We start from the raw sequence: 27,335 nt of genomic DNA on the forward strand, positions 1-27,335 counted from the left end.
GCTTGGTCTAGGGGTAAATGGGAGGCAAAACATCACGGTACCTCTGTGCGATCTATTTCCTCCCCTTCTTTTAGTTGGAAAAACACTTTCTCTTTCTATGTATTAACCCTGTTATTGTAGGCATCAGGGAGCTTTCCGAGATGAGGTTGTGCCCCCTTGGAGACGGAGAAGGATCGCTAGCTTAGGGCCTAAAGAATGATAACAATAAGCAAGAGATACCTTTACAGGGCGACAGAGCTCAATGCAAAGCGAAGCTGGACCGTGGGCCCGGAGTGGAAGTATTGGCTGAGCCTGCTGCACCCGTGATTTCTGGTTTTGGAAAGGCAGCTTCTCCTCCGCCGTCGTCTTCTTTTTTCATCAGAGGTACTTCGAGGGATACTCGAGATCCGGGGTCATATGCTTCGAATGATCGTGCCTCGATCGGGCTCGATTCTTTTGGAGCTGAGAGAACTAGGTTAGTAGATGTGCTCTCGACCTTCGAAGAGGCCCAGCGACTTCACTCTGTGGTGAGTTTTCGCATAGGTATTTCGAGTTTTGCGCCTTCCCTTCCTCATTCAGTTTTCTTTTATAGGCTTTCGACAAACTTAAGTTCGAGCTGATCCGCCGTGAGGCTAGGCTACGAAAAGCTCTGGATGAGGAGAAATCCCTTAGGGTCCTTTGCGAGGAGAAGGAGGTCGAGTTGGCACGCTTACGGTATGAGGCGAGTTGGAGCTTGAATTATAGGAGCTATTTGAAGGAGCAGGTAGTTTTTATTCCGAGCAAGTGTGTGTTCTTTTTTCTAGCTCCTGAGGCTAATGTTTCGTTTATCTCAGTTGCAGAAAAAGATGGAGGATTTGGAGCGCCTTCGGAATGAGGTTGGCTGAGCCAAGCACAAATATGATGAGTTAAAGGCTCAGGCGGACGCCCAGGCTTCGATGGAGAAGGGTGCTTTGGCTAAAGCTTCCGCCCTTGAGGTTCAACTTCGCTTAGCTCGTGATAATACCTCGGTCCGAACAGATATGATTACGAAGCTCGAGTCCGAGCTTTTGAAGGTCAAGGCCGAGGTTGTGGATGCCCGGGCTAAAGCCATAACGAGCCGAGCTAAGGCTGACCAGAAGGTGGCGGTCTATTTGAAGGATGTTGTTGATGCTCAAGCTGAGCTGAGAAAGATCCTTGACCACAAAGATAGGAGCAAAGAATATGCTCGGTGTAAGTCTCAGAGGAAAACCCTCGAGGAGATCTATGTTAGGGGATTTGACCTCTCGGAAGAGTTGGCGCGGGTGAGAGCGGACGAGTGTGATGCTCAGTTGCTTCTGTCCGTCGCTAAGGATAGCGGAGATGAGGCCGACGGGCCATATCCCCCAGGGGGTGTAGATTTTACTTTCCGATTCTGTGTATAGCCTTTTTTAGAGCTCGTTTATAAATGGAGCTTGTATTTTTTCGTATATGTGTGCATAAGAAAACCTTGCAGTTTTATTTCTTCTGTTATCCCTTTCTATATTGAATTTAGCCAGATGGATTGGTCTTTGAGCTGAGAAGGAATCCTTAGGTTCGTGGTATGGCTTTGAGGCTCATTAAGCTGGCCCATAGGCTCTTACGCATTTGGTCGATGCGACCTTTTAGTATGAGCTGGCGACAATGGCTCTTACGCTTTCGGTCTTAGGCATGTTTAATTAACTATTTTGGGTTCAGTCTCCGAATCGGGTTTCGACTCGAGCTCATTCGACCCTCAAGTTTTTGAATTCATAGCCGGCCCTTAGGCTCTTATGCAATGGGTCGGTATGACCTTTAGTATGTGCTGGCGACAGTGGCTCTTACACATTAGTTTTTGGGTATATTCAGTTAGCTGTTTTGGGTTCAGTCTCCGAATCGGGTTTCGACTCGAGCTCATTCGACCCTCAAGTTTTTGAATTGCTAGCTGGCCCTTAGGCTCTTACGCATTGGGTCGGTGCGACCTTTTGTGTGGGCTGGCGACAATGGCTCTTACGCCTTGGGTCGATGCGACCTTTAATATAGGCTTTATTTTTCCCTCGTTAAGGACTTTTTTAAAATAATATTTTCCTGACTCTTCGATGGTTTAATAAAAAACCTCGATTATGAGTCGTTATGTGGCGAAGATCGAGCACCTCGGGAGGTTTGGCTCGGGAGCTGAGTATCTCGAAGCCAGTGTTTGGGAGCTGACGTGGTCGAAGCTCTTTTTGCCTATGTCGAGGGTAACCTGTTTAACCGGTTCTTTCCGAAGTATATTCGGAGTAGTTGAAGGTTTGTAATTTTATAGCGACGGTCAGGCATACCCGAGTCATGTTAGTTTGCTGGTACAGCCGTGTGACCAGAGTCACTTGTGTTTGGCCGGAGCCTTTTTAGTCCCGAGTGAAGTAGTTCTATATCGAGGGTATTCCTTTTTAGGGGTCTTACAACTTCGATATATAGCCGAAACTTTAAGATCGAGTTTATGCCTTAGTACGGTCTTACAAGTTCTACATGCCTTTGAGGTCTTACAGTTTTGGATGCTTGGTACAAGTATGGTTCGTGCCTTGCTTGAGGTCTTACAGATATTGTTGTTGCCTTTATAGGTCTTATGAGACTGAGGTTGCCCGCATGTGGCCTCACGACCTCGGGTTTTGCTAAGTCGGTGGAGGTGGTGCTTGATGGCAGTCCCCGAGTCATCGAGGGTTTCTTGACTCGGGAGCCATTACTTATAAACTTGGTATTGCCTCATTGACGGCTTATGATTTCGGAATTTCCAACCTAGAGGTCATGTGGTATTGAGTTTTTGACGCCAGTCCCCGAGTGTTCGGGACGTCTTTTGGCTTTGGAGCTGTTTTGTGATCTTGTTGTTGCCTCATCGAGGGCTTATGAGCTTGAAGCTCCAACCGGGGGGTCGCATCGTTGTGAATTGTTGACGCCAATCTCCGAGTATTGGGGACGTTTTTTGGCTATAGGATCGTTTTTTGCCAAAAATGTCGAGCTTCCTTGACACGCAAAATGCTTTTGTGAAGTATTCTTTGATTTCTCGGTGTAAGTATACCTGTCTTTGTTGTTTAAGGACTCAGTTATTATATACGGACACGGTTCGTTCGACCGTTTGGCCCGGTACATTATCTTCCTATCGAAACACCACTTGATGTGTCGTGGCTTTCTCTGAGTAGGTGGCCTCCCGGGGGGGATGCCCCCCAGTATTCGAGGTTGATTGCAAAAGAAGCCTTGAATACTTGTTGAGTTTTCTTTAGGTAGCATATGGATGTTGTCTCGTTAAAAACCTTGTCGGTAAAATCCTTTTCGGGATAAAAACTCGGTTAAAGGAAAGAGTGCAACACGTGCTTTTGAAACCTAAGGTCTTAGAGTTGGAAAATGCTTTGGCCGTTTCGATCGGATACCTGCGTTCAGGTCAGTGTAGAATGTAATTGAAAGAGAAATGAGATGGTCATACCTTAGTGTAAAATGTGCTGGCGATGTTTCGAGCTCCGATATGTTTCAGTCGCTTGCGATGAGGATGCGGTACGGTCCCCTGCTTTGTTTAGTTGATGATAGCCGAGACCGTGGCTCGTTATCGCTATTTTACTGTTTGCTTATCCTTCGACTCCTTCAAAGATGGATGTACCGGTGTCGGGGCCACATCGTGCACCTCGAATATTTCCCTCGCCGCATGTTGTTCTCCGTAAACGGTCTTAATCCCATCCTTCGTGGGGAATTTCATCATTTGATGGAGGGTAAATGGTACTGCTCTTATGCAGTGTATCCAGGCCTTCCGAGCAAGGCGTTGTACCTCATGTCTCCTTCGGTGACATGGAATTTGGCATTTTGGGTTGTGCCGGCCACGTTGACTGGGAGGATGATTTCCCCTTTTGTCATTTAGCTCGCCATGTTGAATTTGTTTAGGAGTCTAGAGACGGGTACAATTTGGTTAAGCAGGCCGAGCTGCTCTACCATCCTCGACTTGATAATGTTGGCCGAGCTACCTAGATCTACAAGTACACGTTTAATTTTAAATGTATTTACAAGAAAAGAGATTACCAGTACGTCATTGTGAGGCTAAGACAAGGTGTCGATGTCCTCGTTGCTGAATGTGAGAGCATCCTCAGGTATGTAATCCCGAGTTCTATTTTCTCTGGTGATGGATATTTTTGTTTTTCTTATCATGGACTCCTGCGGGGCATCGATGCCTCCCAAGATCATGTGGATGACATGTTGTGGCTCATTTGTTTTGTTCTTCTTGGCCGCCTCTCTTTCTCGGAACTGATTTTTGGCTCGGTCGCTAAGGAATTCCCGGAGGTGACCTTTGTTAAGTAGTCGGGCTACCTCTTCTCGGAGTTGGTGGCAATCCCCGGTCCTATGGCCGTGCATGTTGTGGAACTCGTACACTAAGTTATGATTTCTTTGCGAAGGATCTGATTGCACAGGCCTGGGCCACCTGGCATCTCTAATTTTACTGATGGCGAACACGATGTCTGATACATCGACATTGAAGTTGTATTCCAACAAGCGAGGTGCCTCCGTCGGCCCTGTGTATCTATCGAAGCTAGCTCTGTTGATGAGTCCCCGAGGATTCTGGCCTTGGTCCGTCCTTCGATCGTTGCGGGGTATGTTACGCCTCAGGGCGTTTCTCCTATCTTCGGTGTATAGCTGGTACCTTTCTTTGTTTGGCTTTGGTTTCTTTGCCGGAAGCCTGTTTGGGTATACTGAGCCTGTAGGGGCCCCTAGTTGGTCGTCCTCGACCCTGATCTTTGACTGGTATCGGTTATGGACGTCCAACCAGGTCACAACGGGATACTCGACCAAGTTCTGTTTCAACTGCTTTGAAGCCACCGAGCTTCATTCATTTAGACCTTGAGTGAAGGCCTGCACTGCCCAGTCATTGGAGATCAGTGGTAGTTCCATTTGGAAACGAGATACGAACTCTCACAACATCTCATTCTCTCTCTACTTGATCTTGAAGACGTCGGATTTCCTTGTTGCTACTTTGATGGCACTGACATGTACCTTTATGAAAGAATCTGCCAGCATGGCGAATGAGTCTATGGAGTTAGGAGCTAGGTTGTGATACCACATCATGGCCCCTTTCGAGAGTATTTCCCCAAACTTCTTTAGCAAGACGGACTCGATCTCATCGTCCTTTAGGTCATTGCCCTTTACTGCACAAGTGTAGGCGGTGACGTGCTCGTTGGGGTCCGAGGTTCCGTTGTATTTCGGAAGGTCTGGCATTTTGAACTTCTTCAAAATGGGTTTTGGAGCTGCCTCCTTTGGGAATGGCCTTTGTATGAACTTCTTCGAGTCTACCCCTTTTAGGGTCGGGGGTGCGCCCGGAATTTGGTCGACCCTGGAGTTGTAGGTCTCGACCTTTTTGTCATTGGCTTCTATCTTCTTCTCACCCGATTCGATCCTCTTTGTGAGGTCCTCGAGCATTTTTACGATGGCGGGGTCGGCTACCAACCCGTTGTTGCTTGATCTCTCTGGTACCTATTCGGCTGGGGGAACCGTCCCCGGTGCTACCGTTCTAGGAGTTTTCTGGTGACTTTGCAGCTGAGCAATAGCCAGTTGTTGTGCCTGCAACATTTCAAAAATAACATGAAAGCTAACCTCCCGTTCTTCCCTAGTCAGGGTTTTCTGAGCTTCTTGTTGATCTTCTTGGTACACGCTCCTATTAGTGTGGGAGCTTATGTCGACGTGTTGGGCATCGCGCGAGATCGCGTCCACGGGGATTGGTTCTGGTGCATTCCCAGGGTTTCGTAGTGGCACACCAACACCTGGAACACCCATACCATTTTTCCCGTGGTCCTCAAGATTGTTGTTTTCACCTCCATTCACTGAGTTAGACATTTCGACCTGAAATCGAAGATCTTGAAAAAGAAAAAACGTGAAAGATAACTTGCGTTATGTAGTAAAACCAGCAAGAAAATAATCACTATTATTTTTAGCCCCACGGTGGGCGCCAAACTGTTTACCGTGAAAATGGTAATGACAATTAAATTTGATTTAGTGGTTTTCAAAATACGTGATCTATTTTTATGCTAGTTGTTAAGCAGTTGATACTATGCGAAAGACTTAGAAATAATGTAAGCGCTTAAAAACGAGGTGTTAGCCAAACCGAAAGGTTAGCAATCGGGGCCTCGAGCTTGTCGATTCTGGGGCCTCGAGGTCGATTTCGATGCTCGACTGGGAGTTATCGAGGGTGGTCGATGGAGACTAATAGTTATGCATGAATCAAAGACGGCTCTTTATGGCCAATAATAAGCAATAAATGATGAACTTTTAATAGAACACAATAAATACGAGTAATAAATGAAGTAATAAAATCGAGATAATGTGTTAGAGAGCACAATAATGTTCTTGTGTATTTAGTATGGAGCAACAGATGTTTACAAAATGACAAGGATCCCCTTTACATAAGAGGGGAAATCCCAACATAGTACAAGTGCATTTATTACAAAGATATGGGGATGAGACAGCTAGTTAATGCCTACGATACGGGCTCAGACTAGCTTGACAAACTTTGCTGGCTCTGGCTTCATGCCTAGGGAACTCCCCACTTTCTTTCCGTGACCGTCGGTCACATACTACCCCGACGTCGAGCGTCGATGGCCCTCGAGGGATGAAACCCGATCGTAATTTCGAGCTTTCGAGACGTTATAACGACAAAAAATTAGACTCTCCAATTTTACCGTATACATAACTATAATTAGTTTACCATTAGTGACATAAGTAGAGAGGGCATATGTGACAAAAGGAATGATAATTTAACTCATTTCTTGTGATTCCACCTGAACCCGAGCCATCCTACAATAATTGGACTGCTGCCCGTGTATACAACTGGATTATTTGAAAATTTTCTGTATAAATGAACAGTTCATGTAGTAGTTGTAGAAGATAAATTCTTGATACGAGCGCTCCAAAACAAGAAAATAAAATGATAAGAGTAACAAGTGTTTGCAAATGAAGAAAAAAATATCAACGATGAGCTGGGCCCTCCAACATGGGTATAACGATCAATATTATCCATTTTCTCGCATTGTGATCAAACCCAGACACGTCAACTAGGATATGTGAGAAATGAAATTGGGTTGGGGGACCATACCTAAAAATCATGCAGAGGTCACGTGTCAACCATCATCTGAAATCGGATAACGCATTCTTCTTCTTCTTCAGTCCCTAGCAATATCTCTATTATTACTGTACCTAGCAATAAGTACTGAACTAGCAATAAGTACTGAAAGTGCTACTCTCTTCTGCTTATTCAAAAACCCAGATAATACTAACTGAATTCATCGCCCCGCTTCATATTTTACTATTGATCCAGAAATCTCAAGCAGCTACCTTGTGTAATTTACAAGAATGGCGACTCTTTCCATTTCACCAACAGTTGGAACAACTTTTCCTTGCCCCCATAGCTACCCACCTGGTTCCTCTTCGTTCACTTCTTCTTCAACTTTGTCGCTAACATTGTCAGCAAGTAGTTCAGGGTTTTTAAATTCAGCTTTCAAGAACAATGAAATTAGCGCTCCTATGAAGAAAAAGGGGACAAGATCGTTTGGGATTCGAATGTCATGGGATGGTCCACTCTCTTCCGTCAAACTCATCCTCCAAGGCAAAAACCTTGAGGTTTAACTTTCTTCCCCTTTACTCTCTTATTTATATCCTTAAGTACTTCAATATGAAACTGTTGTTTCCACACTTGATTGATTTTGAGTCTACTCCTCTGTCAGACACTATTACACTATTGTTATTTGCGAAGTTCCCTTACATTTTTAATTATAGAAATTGTGACTTAGGGTACGTTATTTAGGTTTTAAGTATGTAAGTTTAATTAAAGAATCTGATGTCTAAATTGATACTACAAAAAAATTACTTACTTGTTTGACTCATATTCGGAACCCCATTAGGAAGTACAATAATTACTTCACAATGAAACTAGAAGCTTTAAAAGATTGATCCTTCGACTAGAAATCTTGTTTCCTTGCTTAAACATGTTCTATTGACTTATTGTTTTAGCGGAATTACAGTTAACGCCTGCTGTGAGGAGCTATGTGGAAGAGAAGTTGGGTAAGGCAGTTCAAAAACATAGCCATCTAGTCAGGGAAGTCGATGTTAGGCTGTCTGTTCGAGGTGGAGAGCTAGGAAAAGGCCCAAAGATTCGAAGATGTGAAGTATGCACCAAAAAATTGAAAATTTATTATATTGGATTTTTATTATTGTTAAAAATTTGCTTGACCGGCATTCATGAACTATAGGTTACTTTATTCACGAAGAAGCATGGAGTAGTTCGTGCAGAGGAAGATGCGGAGTCGGTCTATGGAAGTATAGATATGGTATCATCAATTATACAGCGAAAATTGCGGAAAATTAAGGAGAAGGATTCAGACCGTGGCAGGCATATGAAGGGCTTCGACAGGCTGAAGGTCAGGGACCCAGAATTGCTGGCAGTTCAAGAGGATTTGGGGACACTTCCCCAAGAGGAGGAAGTTGAAGATGAAGAAAGCGAGGGCTTTGTTACTGAGGTTGTCTCTGTACTTAAATGTTTTGCCAAATATATTTTTTCTTGCACTCAATATATTGGTTACTACTGCTTTGACATGGCCTTTCTAGTTTGAGTTAATTGAATTCCTAGCAACAGCAAGGAGATATGCTTGTCAATTGATATCTTCCCAATTACTAATATTCAACTGAGTAGAACATCTTTGATGTGTATTGCCTCAGTGGTATTCCATTTTGGTGTCATGTGTTAGATGTCATTCTCTCGTCCTATTATTCTTCCATGACAGTGGAGTCCGATCGGTGGAATAACATTCTTGTATCACACCCTAGGGATGTTAATAAATAAGTCATTTCATGTGTCAGTTTGTTTAAATCTAATTCCACTGTCTTCAAATTAGTAAGGTTCTTGAAGGGAACAAACTGATAGGTGTAGTAGAGTTTGGTTACACGCTTCAATGCTTCCTGTCAAATGAAGAAAAAACGTTTTAAAATTGTATGGTAAAATGGTTCACCTAGAAAGCATTTGAAATAACATTTAGGAATTAAGATTTGGTTGCCTTTACAGCGGTATAAATCTTCAAGCATGTGCTTTGATGCAGTTGTACAAATTGATTTAGGGGTAAAAAATATGATGTAATGAGTTAATCCGAAATGAGGAAAAAAAGCATTTAGAGGCACTTAATTCCGATTTGTTAGGAATGCCATTCTATAGTCTTAACAGGTGAGACCTATGCCTTAAACATCCTGATTTCTGATAAGTTGTGTGATATCAGATGCACCTGTCCATTTGTCTCCCTAAGGCTCCACTTTCAATTTGTTCCATTTTACACAACACTGCGGAATGTGCATTAGGCTCGTCTTTCCAAGTACATGTTATTGAAATTACAGGATTAATATCCATTCCAAATACAATAAGATTGTCCCTTTTCTAGAAGTGCTTTTTTACTATAGACCTTCTTCCTTTTGTTCCTTTGACTCGTCATATGATTTGTTGATAATTACTGATAACTGCATTATAGGAAGTTCTCTGCCCGAAACTTCTTCCGTTTCTTGTGTTTGTCATAAGTTTCAAACTTCCGAAGTCATTAGCAACTGACTTTATTTGAGGGACCTGATCATTTCATCTTCTAGAATATGACACTCCCCATCCGCAGTTTGACCCTTTTACCTTGAAAGCAACTTTTGTTAATAATTTATCACCAACTTAATTAATATCTAAAATTTTCCAAGGAGAATCTGGAATATTCAAAGAATGGTAGAGAATTGGAAGAACTCTAGAATGAAAATTCTAGAGTGAGGAGCCTAGAAGCATTCTAAAAAGTACAACTCTAGAAATAAGTGCAAGGTGTAATTCTAGAATTAGGTAGTTGGTAACATTCTACCCCCACTAGATCCTCCATCACCACCTACAAATAGAGGTGGTTCATTTGAGTTGTATGTGCTTAAGCAAGCAAGCAAGAAAGGAAGAAGTGAGTGATCAAGTGAGAAGTGTGAGAGCAAGTGAGAAATACAAAAGAGAAACAAAGAGAGGTGCTAGTGTGTGAGTGAAGGAGAAATAAAATTCAAGTGGTGACCAAACAATTGTGCTCAACAATTTTCAACAACTTTTGCCTCTGTTAATTTTGGAAGTTTTCATCTTCCGTATGTTCTAATTTTGAGATAATTGCACCTTTCCACTTAACTTTTCCAAGCAATTGTGTCTAGCAGAATCTTTTAGGATTGATCTAAAACTTTCTATATGGCTTAATAGTGCATGAGCCTTTAAGCTGTCGTGTATGCATTTTCTATACATATGTTGCGCGGACTCTCCAAAATGTAGCCGCACCCGTGTCGATCCTTCAAAAATACACTACTTTTGGAGGATCCGACACGTATCCGGCCACATTTTCGGAGAGTCCGAGCAACATAGTTCTATACTGAAGTTAGAGATCTAGCTTCCCTTTAAAAGTTGAAATCCTCCCACTTCCTGTCAAGTGCTTGTGTCTTTATTCAACCCAAACCGAGTAGCCTGTGTTGTGGCCAGATATTCTTAATCTCTGCTTAGCTTAAATGTCTCGTTAGCTTCCTTATTCACAACATGCTCTCCTTAGATCTATCTAAGTATTGAAACGGTCTTTCATCTCTTTTAATTGAGCAAATTCTTTGTGGCTGCTGTGCGTAAGGGTCCATTTTGGACTCTTGCCTTTTGTGCTTTTAACTGCTTGTCCCCAATCTCAATACTAAACGATGTTCCAAGTCACTAACAGCAATAACTTGAAATATAATGATCTGATTGTGAAGATTTTTAGTATTCGCTTAAATGAGTATTAACAGCCATAATAATGTTTTAGTTATAGGTTTATTGGGTCTTTGGCTAATGTTTCTACAATACTACTCATGTATGTTTTAAGCACAATGTCACACTTCAGTTCATATTTTCGTTCAGATTGTTCGTGAGAAGCTCTTTGATATGCCACCTTTAACTGTCACTGAAGCAATTGAACAGATGGAAAACGTCGACCATGACTTTTATGGTTTTCGGAATGAGGAAACTGGTACTGAGAAATGACTCCTAGTCTTTAAACACAATTTTTTGTTTGCTTCATTGGTCATTTTTCTGTTTCATGTGGTTTATGATTTAGTGTGTTGCTGCAGGTGAGATTAACATTGTTTACAGAAGAAAAGCAGGGGGTTATGGACTTATTATTCCCAAGGAAGATGGTAAGACAAAGTTAGAGCCAGTGGAGGTTGAACTAGAGAAAGAAACGTCGATGGCAGAATAGAAGGAATTGATGAGAAGTGATTAGTTAGTGACAGAGTACATTTACTTTGCATTACGGTCACTTTTGGAGTCAAAAGAGAGAAGGTTTTCTGCTTGAGGATGTTTTTGCACCTATATCATCTTACGGATCTACTAATGTTCAGAAACAGCAAATGTTAATTGAGACAGCGCCAATATCGCAAAAGGAGCTTCTAGATGAATGTAGATGTTTCTACCTTTAAGATTTCTGTAAAGATTGTAGTTATAATTGAAAAAGAAAAAGAAAATGTATGCACATGTTCCTGGACTGAATTTACATCCTCGTATGTGTCTTGACAAGAGGGGTTGCTCTGATGGTAAGCAACCCCCACTTCCAACTGAGAGGTTGTGAGTTCGAGTCTCCCCAAGAGCAAGGTGGGAAGTTCTTGGAGGGAAGGATGCCGGGGGTCTATTTGGAAACAGTCTCTCTACCCTAGGGTAGGGGTAAGATCTGCGTACACACTACCCTCCCCATACCCCACTAAGTGGGATTATACTGGGTTGTTGTTGTTGTTGTTGTTGTTGTTGTTGTATGTGTCTTGGATCCGTTGGTAAGTAGCCAAAACACTTATCTTGCAAACTTATGAGGAAAATGCATAACTACCCCTGACCTATATCCGGATTCCTAACTATATACTTTTTTTTGCGGGAATCCTATTACCCCCTAAACTTATTTTAAATATAATTATTTGCACCCTTAATGCCGACAATCAAACTCTTGGCAAGTGGTGAGCTATACGCGCCCCACATTATTTTTAGTACTTTTTTTATTCTTTCTTCTTTTTCTTATTTCTTATTATTCTCATTTTTTTTGGTTATTTCATTCTCTTTCTTTTTGTTTTGGTCACTGGCGGCATATAATGGTGGTCGTCGGAATTTTACAAACACCATTTTTTCCGGCGACAGATTTTTATTTCGATCTAAGTGTGTTTTGATATATATATATATATATATAAAAAAAAAATTGAAAGTGTAATTTATGTGTGGGAGGAAGAGCAAAAGAAATAAAAACAAATATAAGCTGAGAAAACTTTTTTCAGTTAAAATTTCAATACATTGTTTTTTTCCGAAGTGAGAAGATTTTCTGATGATGAATTTTTTCCCATAAATTTCAATACATTCGTGCACATGTTCCCCTAAATTTCAATACATCGTTTTTGAGAGTTTAATTTGTGTGTGAAAAGAAAAAATGGAAGAAAAACGGTTAGACAAAGTCGCCGGTGAATGAATATCTGCCGAATTAGAGAAGAAACGAATAAAAAGTAAAAGAAAAAGGAAAAGGAAAAAAAAGTAAGAAAAAATGGTAAATGTTATAAATATATTATATTATGGATGTTCATTTAGTACTCTGTTATAAATAAGCTTCCTGAAGAAGCTTATCCATATGGGACTCCACCGTAAATATATTTATCTATTTAGTACTATATTGGAAATAAGCTTCCTGAAGAAGCTTATCACTTCGGTACCCGGTTATGGATAAACATTACCCCCAGTAGAAGTTTATCCATACCGGGTATAATAAGCTTATCTTTTCAGTACCCGGTTATGGATAAACATTACCCCCGGTAGAAGATTATCCATACCGGATATAATAAGCTTATCCATTCAGTACTCCGTTATGGATAAATATTGCTCTCAGTAGAAGATTATCCATATCTGGTACAGCAGCAGCTTACACAGCAGCTTGTAGTAGTAGCTTACACAGCAGCTTATAGTAGCTTACACTGCAGCTTGTAGTAGCAGCTTACACAGCAGCTTGTAGTAGCAGCTTACATAGCAGCTTCCTTTCTTCTATAAATAGAAGAGATTTCAGTTCATTATGTACATCAGTTTGAATTCGAATAATATATCAGTTTCTCTCTATACTTGTCTTTACTTTATAGTCTTTATTTCATAACACGTTATCAGCACGAAGCTCTACCATCTCGAGCAAATATTTTGAAAGTATCTGAGGTAAGAACTTTCTTTTCCTAAATAATGTCAAATCTTTTTAAACTTGAATTTGTAGCCCTGGATATATCGGGCAAAAGCTACATGTCTTGGGTGCTTGATGCTAAATTCATCTTGATGCGATGGGTCTGGCAGATACCATCAAGGATAAAAATCAGGAATCAAACCAAGACCCTGCCAAAGCAATGATATTCCTACGCCATCACCTTGATGAGGGCCTGAAAATGGAATATCTCACTATTAAAGATCCAGTTATACTGTGGAATAATTTGAAAGATAGATATGACCACCTGAAGATGGTCGTTCTTCCACAGGCACGTTATGATTGGACTCATCTAAGGCTACAAGATTTTAAATCTATCAGTGAGTATAATTCTGCTATGTTCAGAATTATTTCCCAATTAAAATTATGTGGTGATAATATTACTGATCATGATATGTTGGAGAAAACTTTCACCACTTTTCATGCCTCGAATATGCTCCTGCAGCAGCAATATCGAGAGATGGGATTTAAAAAGTATTCTGAACTTATCTCACATCTTCTTATAGCAGAGCAACATAATGGGCTATTAATGAAAAATCATGAAAGTCGGCCTATTGGTTCTTGTCCATTCCCTGAAGTGAATGAGACGAACTTCTACCAAGCTAAACATGGAAGAGGTCGTGGCCCCAGTCGTGGTCATGGCCGTGGTCGGGGAAGAAACCCCAATCATGGTAATAATAATGCACCAAAGAAGCCTCCTCACCACCAGCAGTGGAAAAGGAAGGAACAAAAGCATGAAGCGGTGCAAGCGCCAAATGCAGAAAATGCATGCTATAAATGTGGAGGAAAAGGGCACTGGTCACGTACTTGTCGTACGCCAAAGCACCTGGTTGAGCTTTATCAAGCCTCCCTGAAGAAGACCGAGAAAAATGCTGAAGCAAATTTTATTTCTGAAGATAATTTAGACTTCATGCATTTGGATGTAGCTGATTACTTTGCACTCCCAGAAGGAGAAATAAGTCATGTAATCGGTAGTGAATCTGTAGAAATGTAAATATTTTAATTTTTGTTGTTTGTAATAAATAGTATGGTTATGTAATTATTGTACATAAATAAAAGTTATGCTTTGATAATGATATTTACTATAATATATTTTATTTATGTTATTTTGAAGAATATGGATAACCCTCAAATTATGTTTGGATCAAAGACAAATCATGAAGATATGTGTGTTATTGATAGTGGAACAACACATGCCATATTCAACGATCAGAAATACTTTTCTTATTTGCATAAGGAAAAAACAAATGTTTCAACAATTTCTGGTAATATAAGTTTGATTGAAGGCTCCGGAAGAGCCATAATATTTCTGTCTAAGGGAACAAAACTTATTATAGACAATGCATTGTTCTCCTCCAAGTCCCGAAGAAACTTGTTGAGTTTTATAGATATCCGCCGAAATGGGTATCATGTAGAGACAATAGATGAAATGAACAGGGAATATCTTTGTATTACAAAGAATATTTCTGGCCAGAAATGCATTGTAGAAAAGTTACCAACTTTATCTTCTGGCTTATACTATTCAAAAATTAGTACAATTGAAGCACACTCTATCGTAAACCAGAAGTTTACGGATTCAAATACTTTTGTGATTTGGCATGGCCGTTTGGGCCATCCCGGATCAATAATGATGAGACAAATTACTGAAAATTCGAGTGGGCATCCATTAAAGAACCTGAAGATTCTTACAAATGACGAATTTTCTTGTGATGCTTGTTATCAAGGAAAAATGATCACTAGACCATCACCAATGAAGGTTGATATTGAATCCCCTGCCTTTTTAGAGCGTATACATGGGGATATATGTGGACCTATTCACCCACCAAGTGGGTTGTTTAGATATTTTATGGTCCTAATAGATGTATCTTCAAGATGGTCTCATGTGTGTCTACTATCATCTCGCAACCTGGCGTTTGCAAAGCTATTAGCCCAAATAATTCGATTAAGGGCACAATTCCCAGATTATCCTATAAAGGCTATTCTCCTTGATAATGCTGGAGAATTCTCATCTCAAGCTTTTGATGATTATTGTCTATCCGTTGGGATAAAAGTTGAACATCCTGTAGCTTATGTTCATACTCAAAATGGCCTTACAGAGTCATTTATTAAACGCTTGCAATTGATAGCAAGACCACTACTTATGAAAACAAAATTGTCCACTACTGTTTGGGGTCATGCTATCTTGCATGCAGCATCACTTATCCGTCTTAGACCGACACATTATAATAAATATTCTCCATCACAATTAGTTTTTGGTCATGAACCAAATATTGCCCATCTACGAATTTTCGGATGTGCTGTATATGTGCCAGTAGCACCACCACAACGTAGTAAGATGGGACCACAGAGAAGGCTAGGAATATATGTTGGGTTTGAATCACTCTCTATTATTCGCTATCTTGAACCATTGACAGGAGATTTATTTACTGCTCGATTTGCAGATTGTCGGTTTGATGAAACAAATTTCCCACAATTAGGGGGAGAGAAAAAGGAAATCAAAAGAGAAATTATGTGGAAAGTTTCATCATTATCTCACTTTGATCCCCGTACCCCTATATGTAATCAGGAGGTCCAGAATATCATCCATTTACAGAATATAGCAAATCAAATGCCAGACGCATTTACTGATTTGAAAAGGATAACTAAGTCACATATCCCAATAGAGAATGTGCCTATCCGAATTGATGTCCCAGTAGGACCATCTACTAGCATGAGAGCTAGTGAACCTAAAGCACGCCTGAAGCGTGGTAGGCCTTTTGGGTTCTAAGGATCGACATCCTCGAAAAAGAAAATCGACAAATGATCAAAACGATACTATGAAGGGATCCCCTAAAGAGACCCAAAATCTGATTAGTTCTGAGATTCCTGAAGAAATCAATGAACCTGAAGCTCATGTGAGTGAGGAACTTTTAATAAGTTCGAACGGTGATGGGATTAATTTAAATCGATTTGAAATAGTGGTGGATAATATTTTTGCATATAATGTTGCACTTAATATTATGCAAGATAGTGAGGATCTTGAACCTCGATCTGTCGAAGAATGTCGACAAAGATCTGATTGGCCAAAATGGCAAGAGGCAATTCAATCGGAATTGAAGTCACTTGCTAAAAGAGAGGTCTTTGGACCAGTAGTCCAAACACCTGCTGGTATAAAACCAGTTGGTCATAAATGGGTTTTTGTGCGAAAAAGGAATGATAAAAATGAAGTTGAAAGATACAAAGCTCGCCTTGTTGCACAAGGATTCTCACAACGACCTGGAGTCGATTTTGATGAAACATATTCACCTGTTATGGATGCCATAACATTTCGATATCTCATCAGTTTAGCACTACATGAAAAGCTTGAAATACATCTAATGGATGTAGTTACAGCTTATCTGTACGGTTCACTTGATAATGAAATTTATATGAAAATTCCTGAAGGATTTAAAATGCCTGAAGCAAAATATCAGGAAATGTATTCAATCAGATTACAAAGATCTTTGTACGGTTTAAAGCAATCTGGGCGCATGTGGTATAATCGCCTTAGTGAATATTTGCTGAAAGAAGGTTACATAAATGATGTTATTTGTCCATGTATTTTTATAAAGAAAATGACATCAGAATTTGTTATACTTGCTGTTTATGTTGATGACATAAATCTTGTTGGAACTCCAGAAGAGCTCCAAAAGGCAATTGAATATCTTAAGAAAGAATTTGAGATGAAAGATCTTGGAAAGACAAAACTTTGTCTTGGTCTGCAAATTGAACATTTAGCAGACGGGATCTTTATCCATCAATCTGCCTATACAGAAAGGGTCTTAAAATGCTTTTACATGGACAAAGCGCACCCATTGAGTACACCAATGGTTGTTCGATCACTTGAAGTGAATAAGGATTTGTTCCGACCTCCAGAAGAGGACGAGGAACTCCTTGGTCCCGAAGTACCCTATCTCAGTGCAATTGGTGCACTAATGTATCTTGCTAATGCTACAAGGCCTGACATAGCATTTTCTGTTAATTTACTAGCAAGATATAGTTCTTCTCCTACACGGAGACATTGGAACGGGATTAAGCATATATTGCGATATTTAAAGGGAACTCTTGATATGGGTTTGTTTTATGCTAACAAAGATAGTGCAGACCTTGTTGGTTATGCAGATGCAGGTTATTTATCTGATCCCCATAAAGCTCGATCTCAAACCGGCTACGTATTTACATATGGAGGTACTATCATATCATGGCGCTCCACAAAGCAATCTATTGTTGCTACTTCTTCAAATCACGCTGAGATAATAGCTATTCATGAAGCAAGTAGGGAGTGTGTATGGTTGAGATCAATAATTCATTTTATTCGAGAAAAATGTGGTTTGGAATGTGAGAAAAGACCCACAATTTTATACGAAGACAATGCTGCATGCATAGCCCAATTGAAGGGAGGATTTATAAAAGGAGATAGAACGAAGCACATTTCACCAAAATTATTCTACACGCACGATCTTCAGAAAAATGGTGACATTGATGTGCAACAAATCCGTTCAAGTGATAATCCAGCAGATTTATTCACTAAATCTTTGCCAACTTCAACTTTTGAGAAGATGGTATACAAGATTAGAATGCGGAGACTCAAATATTTGAAACAAGGTTTTCATCAGGGGGAGTAAAATATGCAATGCACTCTTTTTCCCTTACTAAGGTTTTTTCCCATGGGGTTTTCCTTATAAGGTTTTTAATGAGGCACCTAACAATACGTATTACTAAATATGTGTACTCTTTTTCCTTCACTAGATTTTTTTCCCACGTGATTTTTCCTAGTGAGGTTTTAATGAGACAAATTATCTTTTAATGAACATCCAAGGGGGAGTGTTATAAATATATTATATTATGGATGTTCATTTAGTACTCTGTTATAAATAAGCTTTCTGAAGAAGCTTATCCATATGGGACTCCACCGTAAATATATTTATCTATTTAGTACTATATTGGAAATAAGCTTCCTGAAGAAGCTTATCACTTCGGTACCCGGTTATGGATAAACATTACCCCCAGTAGAAGTTTATCCATACCGGGTATAATAAGCTTATCTTTTCTGTACCCGGTTATGGATAAACATTACCCCCGGTAGAAGATTATCCATACCGGATATAATAAGCTTATCCATTCAGTACTCCGTTATGGATAAATATTGCTCTCAGTAGAAGATTATCCATATCTGGTACAACAGCAGCTTACACAGCAGCTTGTAGCAGCTTACACAGCAGCTTGTAGTAGTAGCTTACACAGCAGCTTATAGTAGCTTACACTGCAGCTTGTAGTAGCAGCTTACACAGCAGCTTGTAGTAGCAGCTTACAGAGCAGCTTCCTTTCTTCTATAAATAGAAGAGATTTCAGTTCATTATGTACATCAGTTTGAATTCGAATAATATATCAGTTTCTCTCTATACTTGTCTTTACTTTATAGTCTTTATTTCATAACAGTAAAAAATAATCTGAAAATCATTTTTTCCTTCTTCTCACTCTCCTTTGGGAGAGTGAAATACACACACTCTGCCACGTCAGCGCTAAGAGTGCAAATAATTCCATTTAAAATAAATTTAGGGGGGGTAATAGGATTCCCGAGAAAAAATGTGTAGTTGAGAATCCGGATATAGATCAGGGGGTACTTATGCATTTTCCCCAAACTTATGTGTTGAAATGTTTCGTCATCACTTGTTTGTATATCGGAGTCTGAGACTCTTTTTCCTTTGGTCAATTCACCTTTAGGACAACCTAGTGTTAACTTTTTGATATAATCAAATAGTATAAAAGTTCTTGACGCTATCACTATATTAAAATTCAAATTATTACCATTTCCTAATAAATAGTTAAAAAAATTAACTTTTATATAACCTAATTGCGTATAAGTTTTTTTTTAACTCTATCTGTGTATGGTCTATAGAAGAGGCTAATCCGCTAATATAAAGCTTGTAGTGACCCGACCGGTCGTTTTGAGCATTTGCACTTCGCTCGGTAATTTGGGGGCACGAGTAGTTCCGTATGATGTATTAGGACTTGTGTGCAAAATTTGAGTTCATTTCGAATTAATTTGATATGTTTCGGCACGAGTGTTTGGAAGTCGAAAGTTCGAAAGTTTATTAAGTTTGATTTGAGGTGCATTTCGTCATTTCGATATTGTTATGCGTGATTTGAGGCCTCATGTTATGTTATGGGACTTGTTGATATGTTCGTACGGGGTCCAGAGGGGCTTGAGTGAGTTTCAGATAGGTTTGGGTTGTGTTGCGCTCGTTTTTCTTATGTTTCGACGTCGTTTCTTCAAGCATAAATGGTACCACATTGAACAAATGAGCTCATATTTCTATTTTGATGGAAGCATTAGATCCATATCGTAATTATGGAGTCATAACAAAAAGAATCGTCGAATTTGGACATCGTATAGGGATTTTATGGTCATTTTACTAAGAATTGGGTTGCCAGATTTTGCAGATTAATTACGAAATTGCCTTTGAATTCGTATGTAAAAATCTGCACTATTTCCAAATATTGAAACCAACATATCTCATTCATTATAAGGTTAAATGGAGTGATTCAAAAGCCTAACTTGACTGAATTTCACAAGGAATCCATTGGAGGCATCAAAAGCAAGTTTCGGAATTGTTTGGCACACAAAACGAGGTAGAACAGCTAGGCAAAAATATTTAATATCGAAGGTTTGTTCATTTGGTCATATTTTGAGTTGGGGAGCTCGGATTTGGACAATATTTGGAGGAGATTTTCACCATACGGATTGAGGTAAGTGTTCTATACTCGATGATTTTGGTTATGTTTCATAAATCCATCTTCGTTTTTGGCATTTGATTGATGATTTCAAAGTGAAATTTTGGGGTTTTGTCCAAAATTTTATAAAGTAAATTTTGAGTTTTGAACATTGATTCAGAGTCGGATTTGAGTGAAACTAGTATGGTTGGACTCGTAATTGAAAGGGTTATCGGATTTTGTTAGTTTTGTCGAGTTCCGAGGTGCGGGCCCATGTTTGACTTTTTGATCAATTTTGGGATTTTGGTTAAAGATTCGACCTTTATCGATTGAGTTTGTTTCCTTTGGCATCATTTTTTTGATAAGATAATGAATTTCATATAAGGCATCAAGAAGATGCAAAATGTACAGTGCAGTAAAAACATTGTTAGCTCTATTACAAAAGGCCTAGTCTAAAGTTAAGGAGCTAACAAAGTCCAAAAAGGCTTCTGGTGAATTTACAGGTAAAAGGTTACTCCAGCTACATAAACTTGCTAAACATCTAGCCTTTTTCCTTTGGCATTATTTGATGTATTTGAGTTGCTTTTGGCTAGTTTCGAGTCGTTCGGAGGTCGGTACGCGCGGAATGGCATTTTTGGAGCATCGTTTTATTTGCTGGTTATTGGATTTGGCTTGTTTAAGGTAAGTAATACTTCTAAACTTGGTGCTGAGGGTATGAAACCCCAAATTACATGTTATGTGTTTGGTGTTGAGGTGACGCACATGCTAGGTGACGGGCGTGCACTGTGTGAATTGTGACTCTGTTATTCCTGTGGTACGGTGTAGTTACCTGATGTTATCTGTAACCATAAAATCTCTACGTACTTGAGCTATTAAGCTGTGATCCATGTTAGAAACCATGTCTAGGCTACATGCTTATTCTGTTGGGACCCACTGAGGTCATATTGCTGTTGAATTATTTGTTTAAATTGCAATTTCATACTCAGTCATGTTCATTCATTTCATATCATGTCTTAGTCTCTATTGCTATTTATTGACACATCATATCATTATTTTAGGCTAGTTTCATGGCATTGTGATCCCGAGAGACTGGAGAGACTGATGATTGAGTGAGGTTGAGTGTCACGACCCTAAACACGAACTCGGTCGTGACCTCTCGTGAACACAAGGCCAGCCGACACTTCCCCATTTCAATTTTAAACAATTAACAATAAGAATTAAGTCTAAAACGTAGCAAATAATCCAAAAGTAAGCAGTTAACAGAATAGTTGGCGGAAAATAAACCCAAAATAGCCCGATATCGGGGTGTCACTAGTCACGAGCATCTCCCAATTCTAACACAAGTCTGAAAAGTCTACAAAGCTATTACAAAGCCACTAATAAGGGAAAAGAAATGAGATTAGGGGGGAGAAATACGGGACTGCGGACGTCAAACAGCTACCTTGTGAACTCTGAAGTCTGTCGGGAGCTCTCAATTCTCGCTAGCAGGATCAGCAATGCCTGAATCTGCACATAGGGTGCAGGGAGAAAAGTGAGTACTCCAACTAAGTGAGTAGTAATCATAAATAAAGACTAAAAATAAGAAATCACGTAAGGCACATTACCGGCTATAATGAAGCAGTAAAAAGCCACTAATATAGTTAATCAGTAAAGATATATAAAAAATCACTTCAGTTCAGTTTAAACTTCATAAAAGGCCTTTTTAACAATTAAGCAGGTAAATGACAGGCAATAAGGAAGATAAGTACATAAAGGTTCGCCCATCGGGCACAATGTCAACAAATCCGCCCCTCGGGCAATATCTCAAAACAATACCAACCCCTCGGGCTATATCTCACATCACAATGGGTACCCGCGCTCATTGGGGGTGTGCAGACTCCTGGAGAGGCCCCTTACAGCCCAAGCGCAATATCAAGCCATCTCGTGGCATCATCACTAGGCTCTCGGCCTCAAATCAACAAGCCACCTCGTGGCATACCAATCTCAGGCCCTCGGTCTCATAATCATAATCAGTGTTTCCTTTCAATATAGGCCCTCGGCCTTACTCAGTCAGAATCTCACAGCCACTCGGGCAACAGTAAAACATAGTGCTCAGCCCAAAATATCATTTAAATGTTAAAGCAGAGTAAACATGGTTGAGTCATGAAAAACAGTAGAATATAGCATGACTGAGTTCAAGTATAAAGTCAAAACAGTGAGGAAATATCAATAAAAATCCCCTAAGGGTTCAAATAGTTAGCACGAGGCCCAAATATGGCATTCAGCCTTAAACATGATGAAAGCAAATAGTTTTCAGTCAAATACGCGGTAAAATAGTCATTCGGGACAGACTAAGTCACAATCCCCAACAGTGCATGACGCCACGCTCGTCATCTAGCATGTGCGTCACCTCAATATAACACAATGATGTGCAATCCGGGGTTTCATACCCTCAGGACATCATTTACAATCATTACTCATCTCAATCCGGTCAAATCTCTAGCCCGCGACGCCTTTGCCCCTCGAATAGGCCTCCACTCGCATCAAATCTATCCAAAATTAGAATCACGGCATCAAAATATGCTAAGGGAACGAAACCCAAGCGAAAATAATCAATTTACAACTTAAATCCTGAAATTACCAAAACCCGACCCCCGGGCCCACGTCTCGAATTCTAATAAAATTTACATCAATGGATTCCTTATCACTCCCCGAGTTCATTCATACAAAAAGCATCAAAATCCAACCACAAATGACCCCTCAAATCTTAAATTCTAGGTCTCCAATTTCAAGCCCTAGTTCTTTAATTTTAGGCTTAATTTTCATGATTAATTTGGTAGATTTCACATTAGAATCGAGTTTTAAGTCCATGAATCTTACCTCCAAGTGATTCCCCTTGACTCCCTCTTCAATCCTCTTCAAAAAGCTCCAAAATCGCTCAAAAATGGTGGAAATAAACCCCAAAATCGCGGATAAGATGACTATTTAAACATTCTGCTCAGGCCTGAAATCCTTCTTCGCGAACGCGGTCAACGCCTCGCGTTCGCGAAGCACAAATCAACTTTGACCAAAATTTACTCTTCGCGATCGCTACCTTCCCATCGCGAACACGATGCTTTCCTCAGACCACTCTTCGCGATCGTGTTACCTCTCTTGCAAACGCGATGAATAAAAACACCCTGAAGCTCAGCTGCCCAATTCCTCTACGCGAACGCGGTCCCCTTCACGCGAACACAATGACCAATCACCCAGCCCTTCGCGAACGCAGAGCCTTCCTCGCGAACGCGAAGGCTAAAATCTCATCCTTCACCAGCTAACCCTTCGCGAACGCAATGGCCTACTCGGTAACGCGAAGGCCATTTCTCTGCAACACTGATCAATAATTTTCTGCAATTCCAAACAACATGAAATGGTCTGATTAACCACCCGAAATTCACCCGAAGCCCCCCAAACCTCAAGCAAGCATGCCAACATATCCCATAACCTTATTCAAACTTGTTCCAACCTTCCGAACACTCAAAATAATATCAAAACACCAAATTCGCATCGGATTCAAGCCTAATAATTCCAAAATCTTCTAAATTACGCTTTGATAAAAAACCCAACCAAACCACATCCGAATGACCTAAAATTTTGCACACACATCCCAAATGACACAACAGAACTACTGCAACTCTCGGAATTCCATTCTGACCCCTATAACAAAATCTCACCTATCAACCGGAAATCGCCAAAAATTCAATTTCTCCAATTCAAGCCTAAATCTACTCCGGACCTCCAAAACACATTCCGATCACGCTCCTAAGTCCCAAACCACCTCCCGAAGCTATCCAAACCATCGAAACTCACATCCGAGCCCTCTAACATATAAGTCAACATTCGATTGACTTTTCCAACTTAAGTTTCCTCAAAAGAGACTAAGTGTCTCGAACCTTACCAAATCCTTTCCGAACCCGAGCGAACCAACTCGATCACATATAGAACTGATAGACAAAGCAATAAGAAGCAGAAATGGGGGAAACGGAGCGGTAACTCATAAGACAACGGGCCGGGTCGTCACATCCTCCCCAACTTAAACAAATGTTCGTCCTCGAACGAGTCAAGAAACATACCTGAAGCCTCAAATAGGTAAGAATATCTGCTCCGCATCTCCCGCTCGCTCTCCCAGGTAGCCTCCTCCACGGGCTGTCCTCTCCACTGTACTTTCACTTAAGCTATATCTTTTGATCTCAGCTTTTGAACCTGACGCTCCAAAATAGCTACTAGCTCCACATCATAGGTCAAATCAATATCCAATTGAACCGTGCTGAAATCCAAAACATGAGACGGATCGCCAATATACTTCCGAAGCATAGAAACATGAAATACCATATGCACACTCGACAAGCTAGGTGGCAAAGCAAGCTCATAAGCCACCTCCCCAATCCTCCGAAACACCTCAAAAGGTCCAATGAACCGAGGACTCAATTTACCCTTCTCCCCAAACCTCATAACACCCTTCATGGGTGAAACCTTCAACAGAACCTTCTCGCCAACCATGTAGGAAACATCTTGAACCTTCCTGTCAGCATAACTCTTTTGTATCGACTGCACTGTATGAAGTCTCTCCTGAATTACCTTCACCTTTTCTAAAGCATCTTGTACCAAATCTGTCCCCAATAGCCTAGCCTCACCTAGCTCGAACTAACCAACTGGAGATCTACACCGCCTCCCATACAAAGCCTCATATGGAGCTATCTGAATACTCGACTGGTAGTTGTTATTATAAGCAAACTCTGCAAGCGGTAGAAACTGATCCCATGACCCTTCAAAATCAATGACACAAGCACGCAACATGTCCTCCAATATCTGAATAGCGCGCTCGAACTGCCCGTCCATCTGAGGGTGAAAAGTTGTGCTCAACTCTACCTGAGTACACAACTCTCGCTGCACAAACCTCCAAAACTGCGAAGTAAACTGAGTGCCCCTATCTAAAATGATGGAAACTAGGACACCATGCAAACAAACAATCTCCCGGGTATAGATCTCTGCCAACCGCTCTGAAGAATAGGTAGTACACACAGGAATGAAGTGCGTAGAATCGGTCAGCCGATCCACAATCACCCAAATAGTATCGAACTTCTTCAAAGTCCGTGGGAGTCCAACTACATAGTCCATAGTGATCCGCTCCCACTTCCACTCTGGAATATCCATCTGCTGAAGCAAGCCACCCGGTCTCTGATGCTCATATTTCACCTGCTGACAATTGAGACACTGAGCTACAAATCCCACAATGTCTTTCTTCATTCTCTTCCATCAATAATGCTGCCTCAAATCCTGGTACATCTTCGTGGCACCCGGATGAATGGAATACCGTGAGCTATGGGCCTTCTCCAGAATCAACTCACGAAGCCCATCTACATTGGACACACATATCCGGCCCTGCATCCTCAACACCCCATCGTCACCAATAGTCACATCCCTAGCATCATCATGCTGAAATCTGTCCTTAAGGATAAGCAAGTGCAGATCATCATACTGGCGCTCTCTGATGCGATCATATAAGGAAGACCGAGAAACCACACAAGTCAATACCCGACTGGGCTCCGAAATATCCAACCTCACGAACCGATTGGCCAAGGACTGAACATCAATTTCAAGAGGTCTCTCCTCAACTGGAATATATGCCAAACTCCCCATACTCACCGCCTTTCGGCTCAAAGCATCGGCCACCACATTGGCCTTTTGTGGATGGTACAATATAGTGATATCATAATCCTTTAGCAACTCCAACCACCACTGATGCTTCAAATTAAGATCCTTCTGCTTGAATTAGTGTTGGAGGCTACGATGATCATCAAACACCTCACACGACACACCATACAAGTAACGCCTCCAAATCTTCAACGCGTGAACTATGGCAACCAACTCCAAATCATGAACGGGGTAGTTCTTCTCATGGGGATTCAACTGACGAGAAGCATAAGCAATAACTTTACCCTCCTACATCAATACACAACCAATACCAACTCTCGAAGTATCACAATACACGGTATATGAACCTGAAGCTGATGGAAAAACTAACACTGGAGCTGTGGTCAAGGCTGTCTTAAGCTTTTGAAAGCTCTCCTCACACTCATCCGACCATACAAATGAAGCACCCTTTTGAGTCAACTTGGTCAAGGGCGATGCGATAGATGAGAATTCCTAAACAAACCAGTGATAATAGCCCACCAAACCAAGAAAGCTGCGAATCTCTATGGCTAAGGACGGTTTGGGACAACTCTGTACCGCCTCTATCTTCTTCAGATCAACCTGAATACCCCCACTGGACACCACGTGCCCCAAGAAAGCCACTGAACTTAGCCAAAACTCACACTTGGAGAATTTTGCATAAAGCTTTTCCTCCCTCAATATTTGCAACACAACTCTCAAATGCTCTGCGTGCTCCTCCTGACTACGTGAATACACCCGAATATCATCAATGAAGACTATGACAAATGAGTCGAGATAAGGCCGGAACACGTTGTTCATCAAATGCATAAATGTTGTTGGGGCGTTGTTCAGCCCAAAAGACATCACCAAGAACTCATAATGACCATATCGAGTCCTGAAAGCTGTCTTTAGGATATCCGAGTCCCTGATCTTCAACTGGTGGTAACCTGAACGGAAATCAATCTTGTAGAACACTCTCACTTCGTGAAGTTGGTCGAATAAATCATCAATGCGATAAAAATGATACTTATTCTTAACTGTTACTTTGTTCAATTGCCTATAATCAATGGACATCCTCATAGTGCCATCCTTCTTCTTCACAAATAGAACCGGCGCACCCCAAGGTGACACACTAGGCCGAATGAACCCCTTATCAAGGAGTTCCTGAAGATGCTCCTTTAACTCCTTCAACTCCGCTGGTTCCATACGATACAGCGGAGTAGAAATGGGCTGAGTGCCCGGCACCAGGTCAATACCAAAATTAACATCCCTGTCCGGTGGCATGCCCGACATATCTGCAGGAAACACATCGGGAAAATCCCTCACAACTAGAACAGAATCAATATTGGGAGTCTCTGCACCAATATCCCTCACAAAGGCTAGATACGAAAGACAACCCTTCCCAACCATACGCTGGGCTTTCAAGAATGAGATTACTCTACTGGGAACATAATCAGTCAAACCTCGCCACTCAATCCGTGGCACATCCGGTATAGCCAATGTGACTGTCTTGGCATGACAGTCCAGAATAGTACGACACGGAGATAGCCAATCCATTCCCAAAATGACATCGAAATCCACCATACACAATAATAAAAGATCCACTCGAGTCTCCAGATCCCCAATAGTCACCACACACAACCGGTACACATGGTCTACAACAACAGTATCGCCCACCGGGGTAGATACATGAACAGGTAAAGCAAGAGA

General features: G+C 40.8%; 1 protein-coding gene across 1 annotated transcript; it reads left to right on the top strand.

Annotated features, from left to right (window-relative positions):
• Positions 1 to 7,058: 7,058 nt before the first annotated feature.
• Positions 7,059 to 11,485, top strand: LOC107783393 (ribosome-binding factor PSRP1, chloroplastic). Its single transcript, XM_016604359.2, has 5 exons — positions 7,059 to 7,575; positions 7,977 to 8,120; positions 8,205 to 8,471; positions 10,874 to 10,982; positions 11,083 to 11,485. The coding sequence occupies exons 1-5, from the start codon at positions 7,309 to 7,311 to the stop codon at positions 11,208 to 11,210; spliced, it is 915 nt and encodes a 304-aa protein (XP_016459845.1). The 5' UTR covers positions 7,059 to 7,308; the 3' UTR covers positions 11,211 to 11,485.
• Positions 11,486 to 27,335: the final 15,850 nt, after the last annotated feature.

Source organism: Nicotiana tabacum, chromosome 8 (genome assembly GCF_000715075.1).
Source record: "Nicotiana tabacum cultivar K326 chromosome 8, ASM71507v2, whole genome shotgun sequence".
Taxonomy (NCBI): domain Eukaryota; kingdom Viridiplantae; phylum Streptophyta; class Magnoliopsida; order Solanales; family Solanaceae; genus Nicotiana; species Nicotiana tabacum.

Excerpts from the sequence above, each read along its gene's own strand:
- LOC107783393 (XM_016604359.2), top strand. The coding sequence starts at position 7,309 with ATGGCGACTCTTTCCATTTCACCAACAGTTGGAACAACTTTTCCTTGC. Across the intron at positions 8,121-8,204 it reads CAAAGATTCGAAGATGTGAA|GTTACTTTATTCACGAAGAA; the intron begins GTATGCACCAAA and ends CATGAACTATAG. Across the intron at positions 10,983-11,082 it reads TTTTCGGAATGAGGAAACTG|GTGAGATTAACATTGTTTAC; the intron begins GTACTGAGAAAT and ends GTGTTGCTGCAG.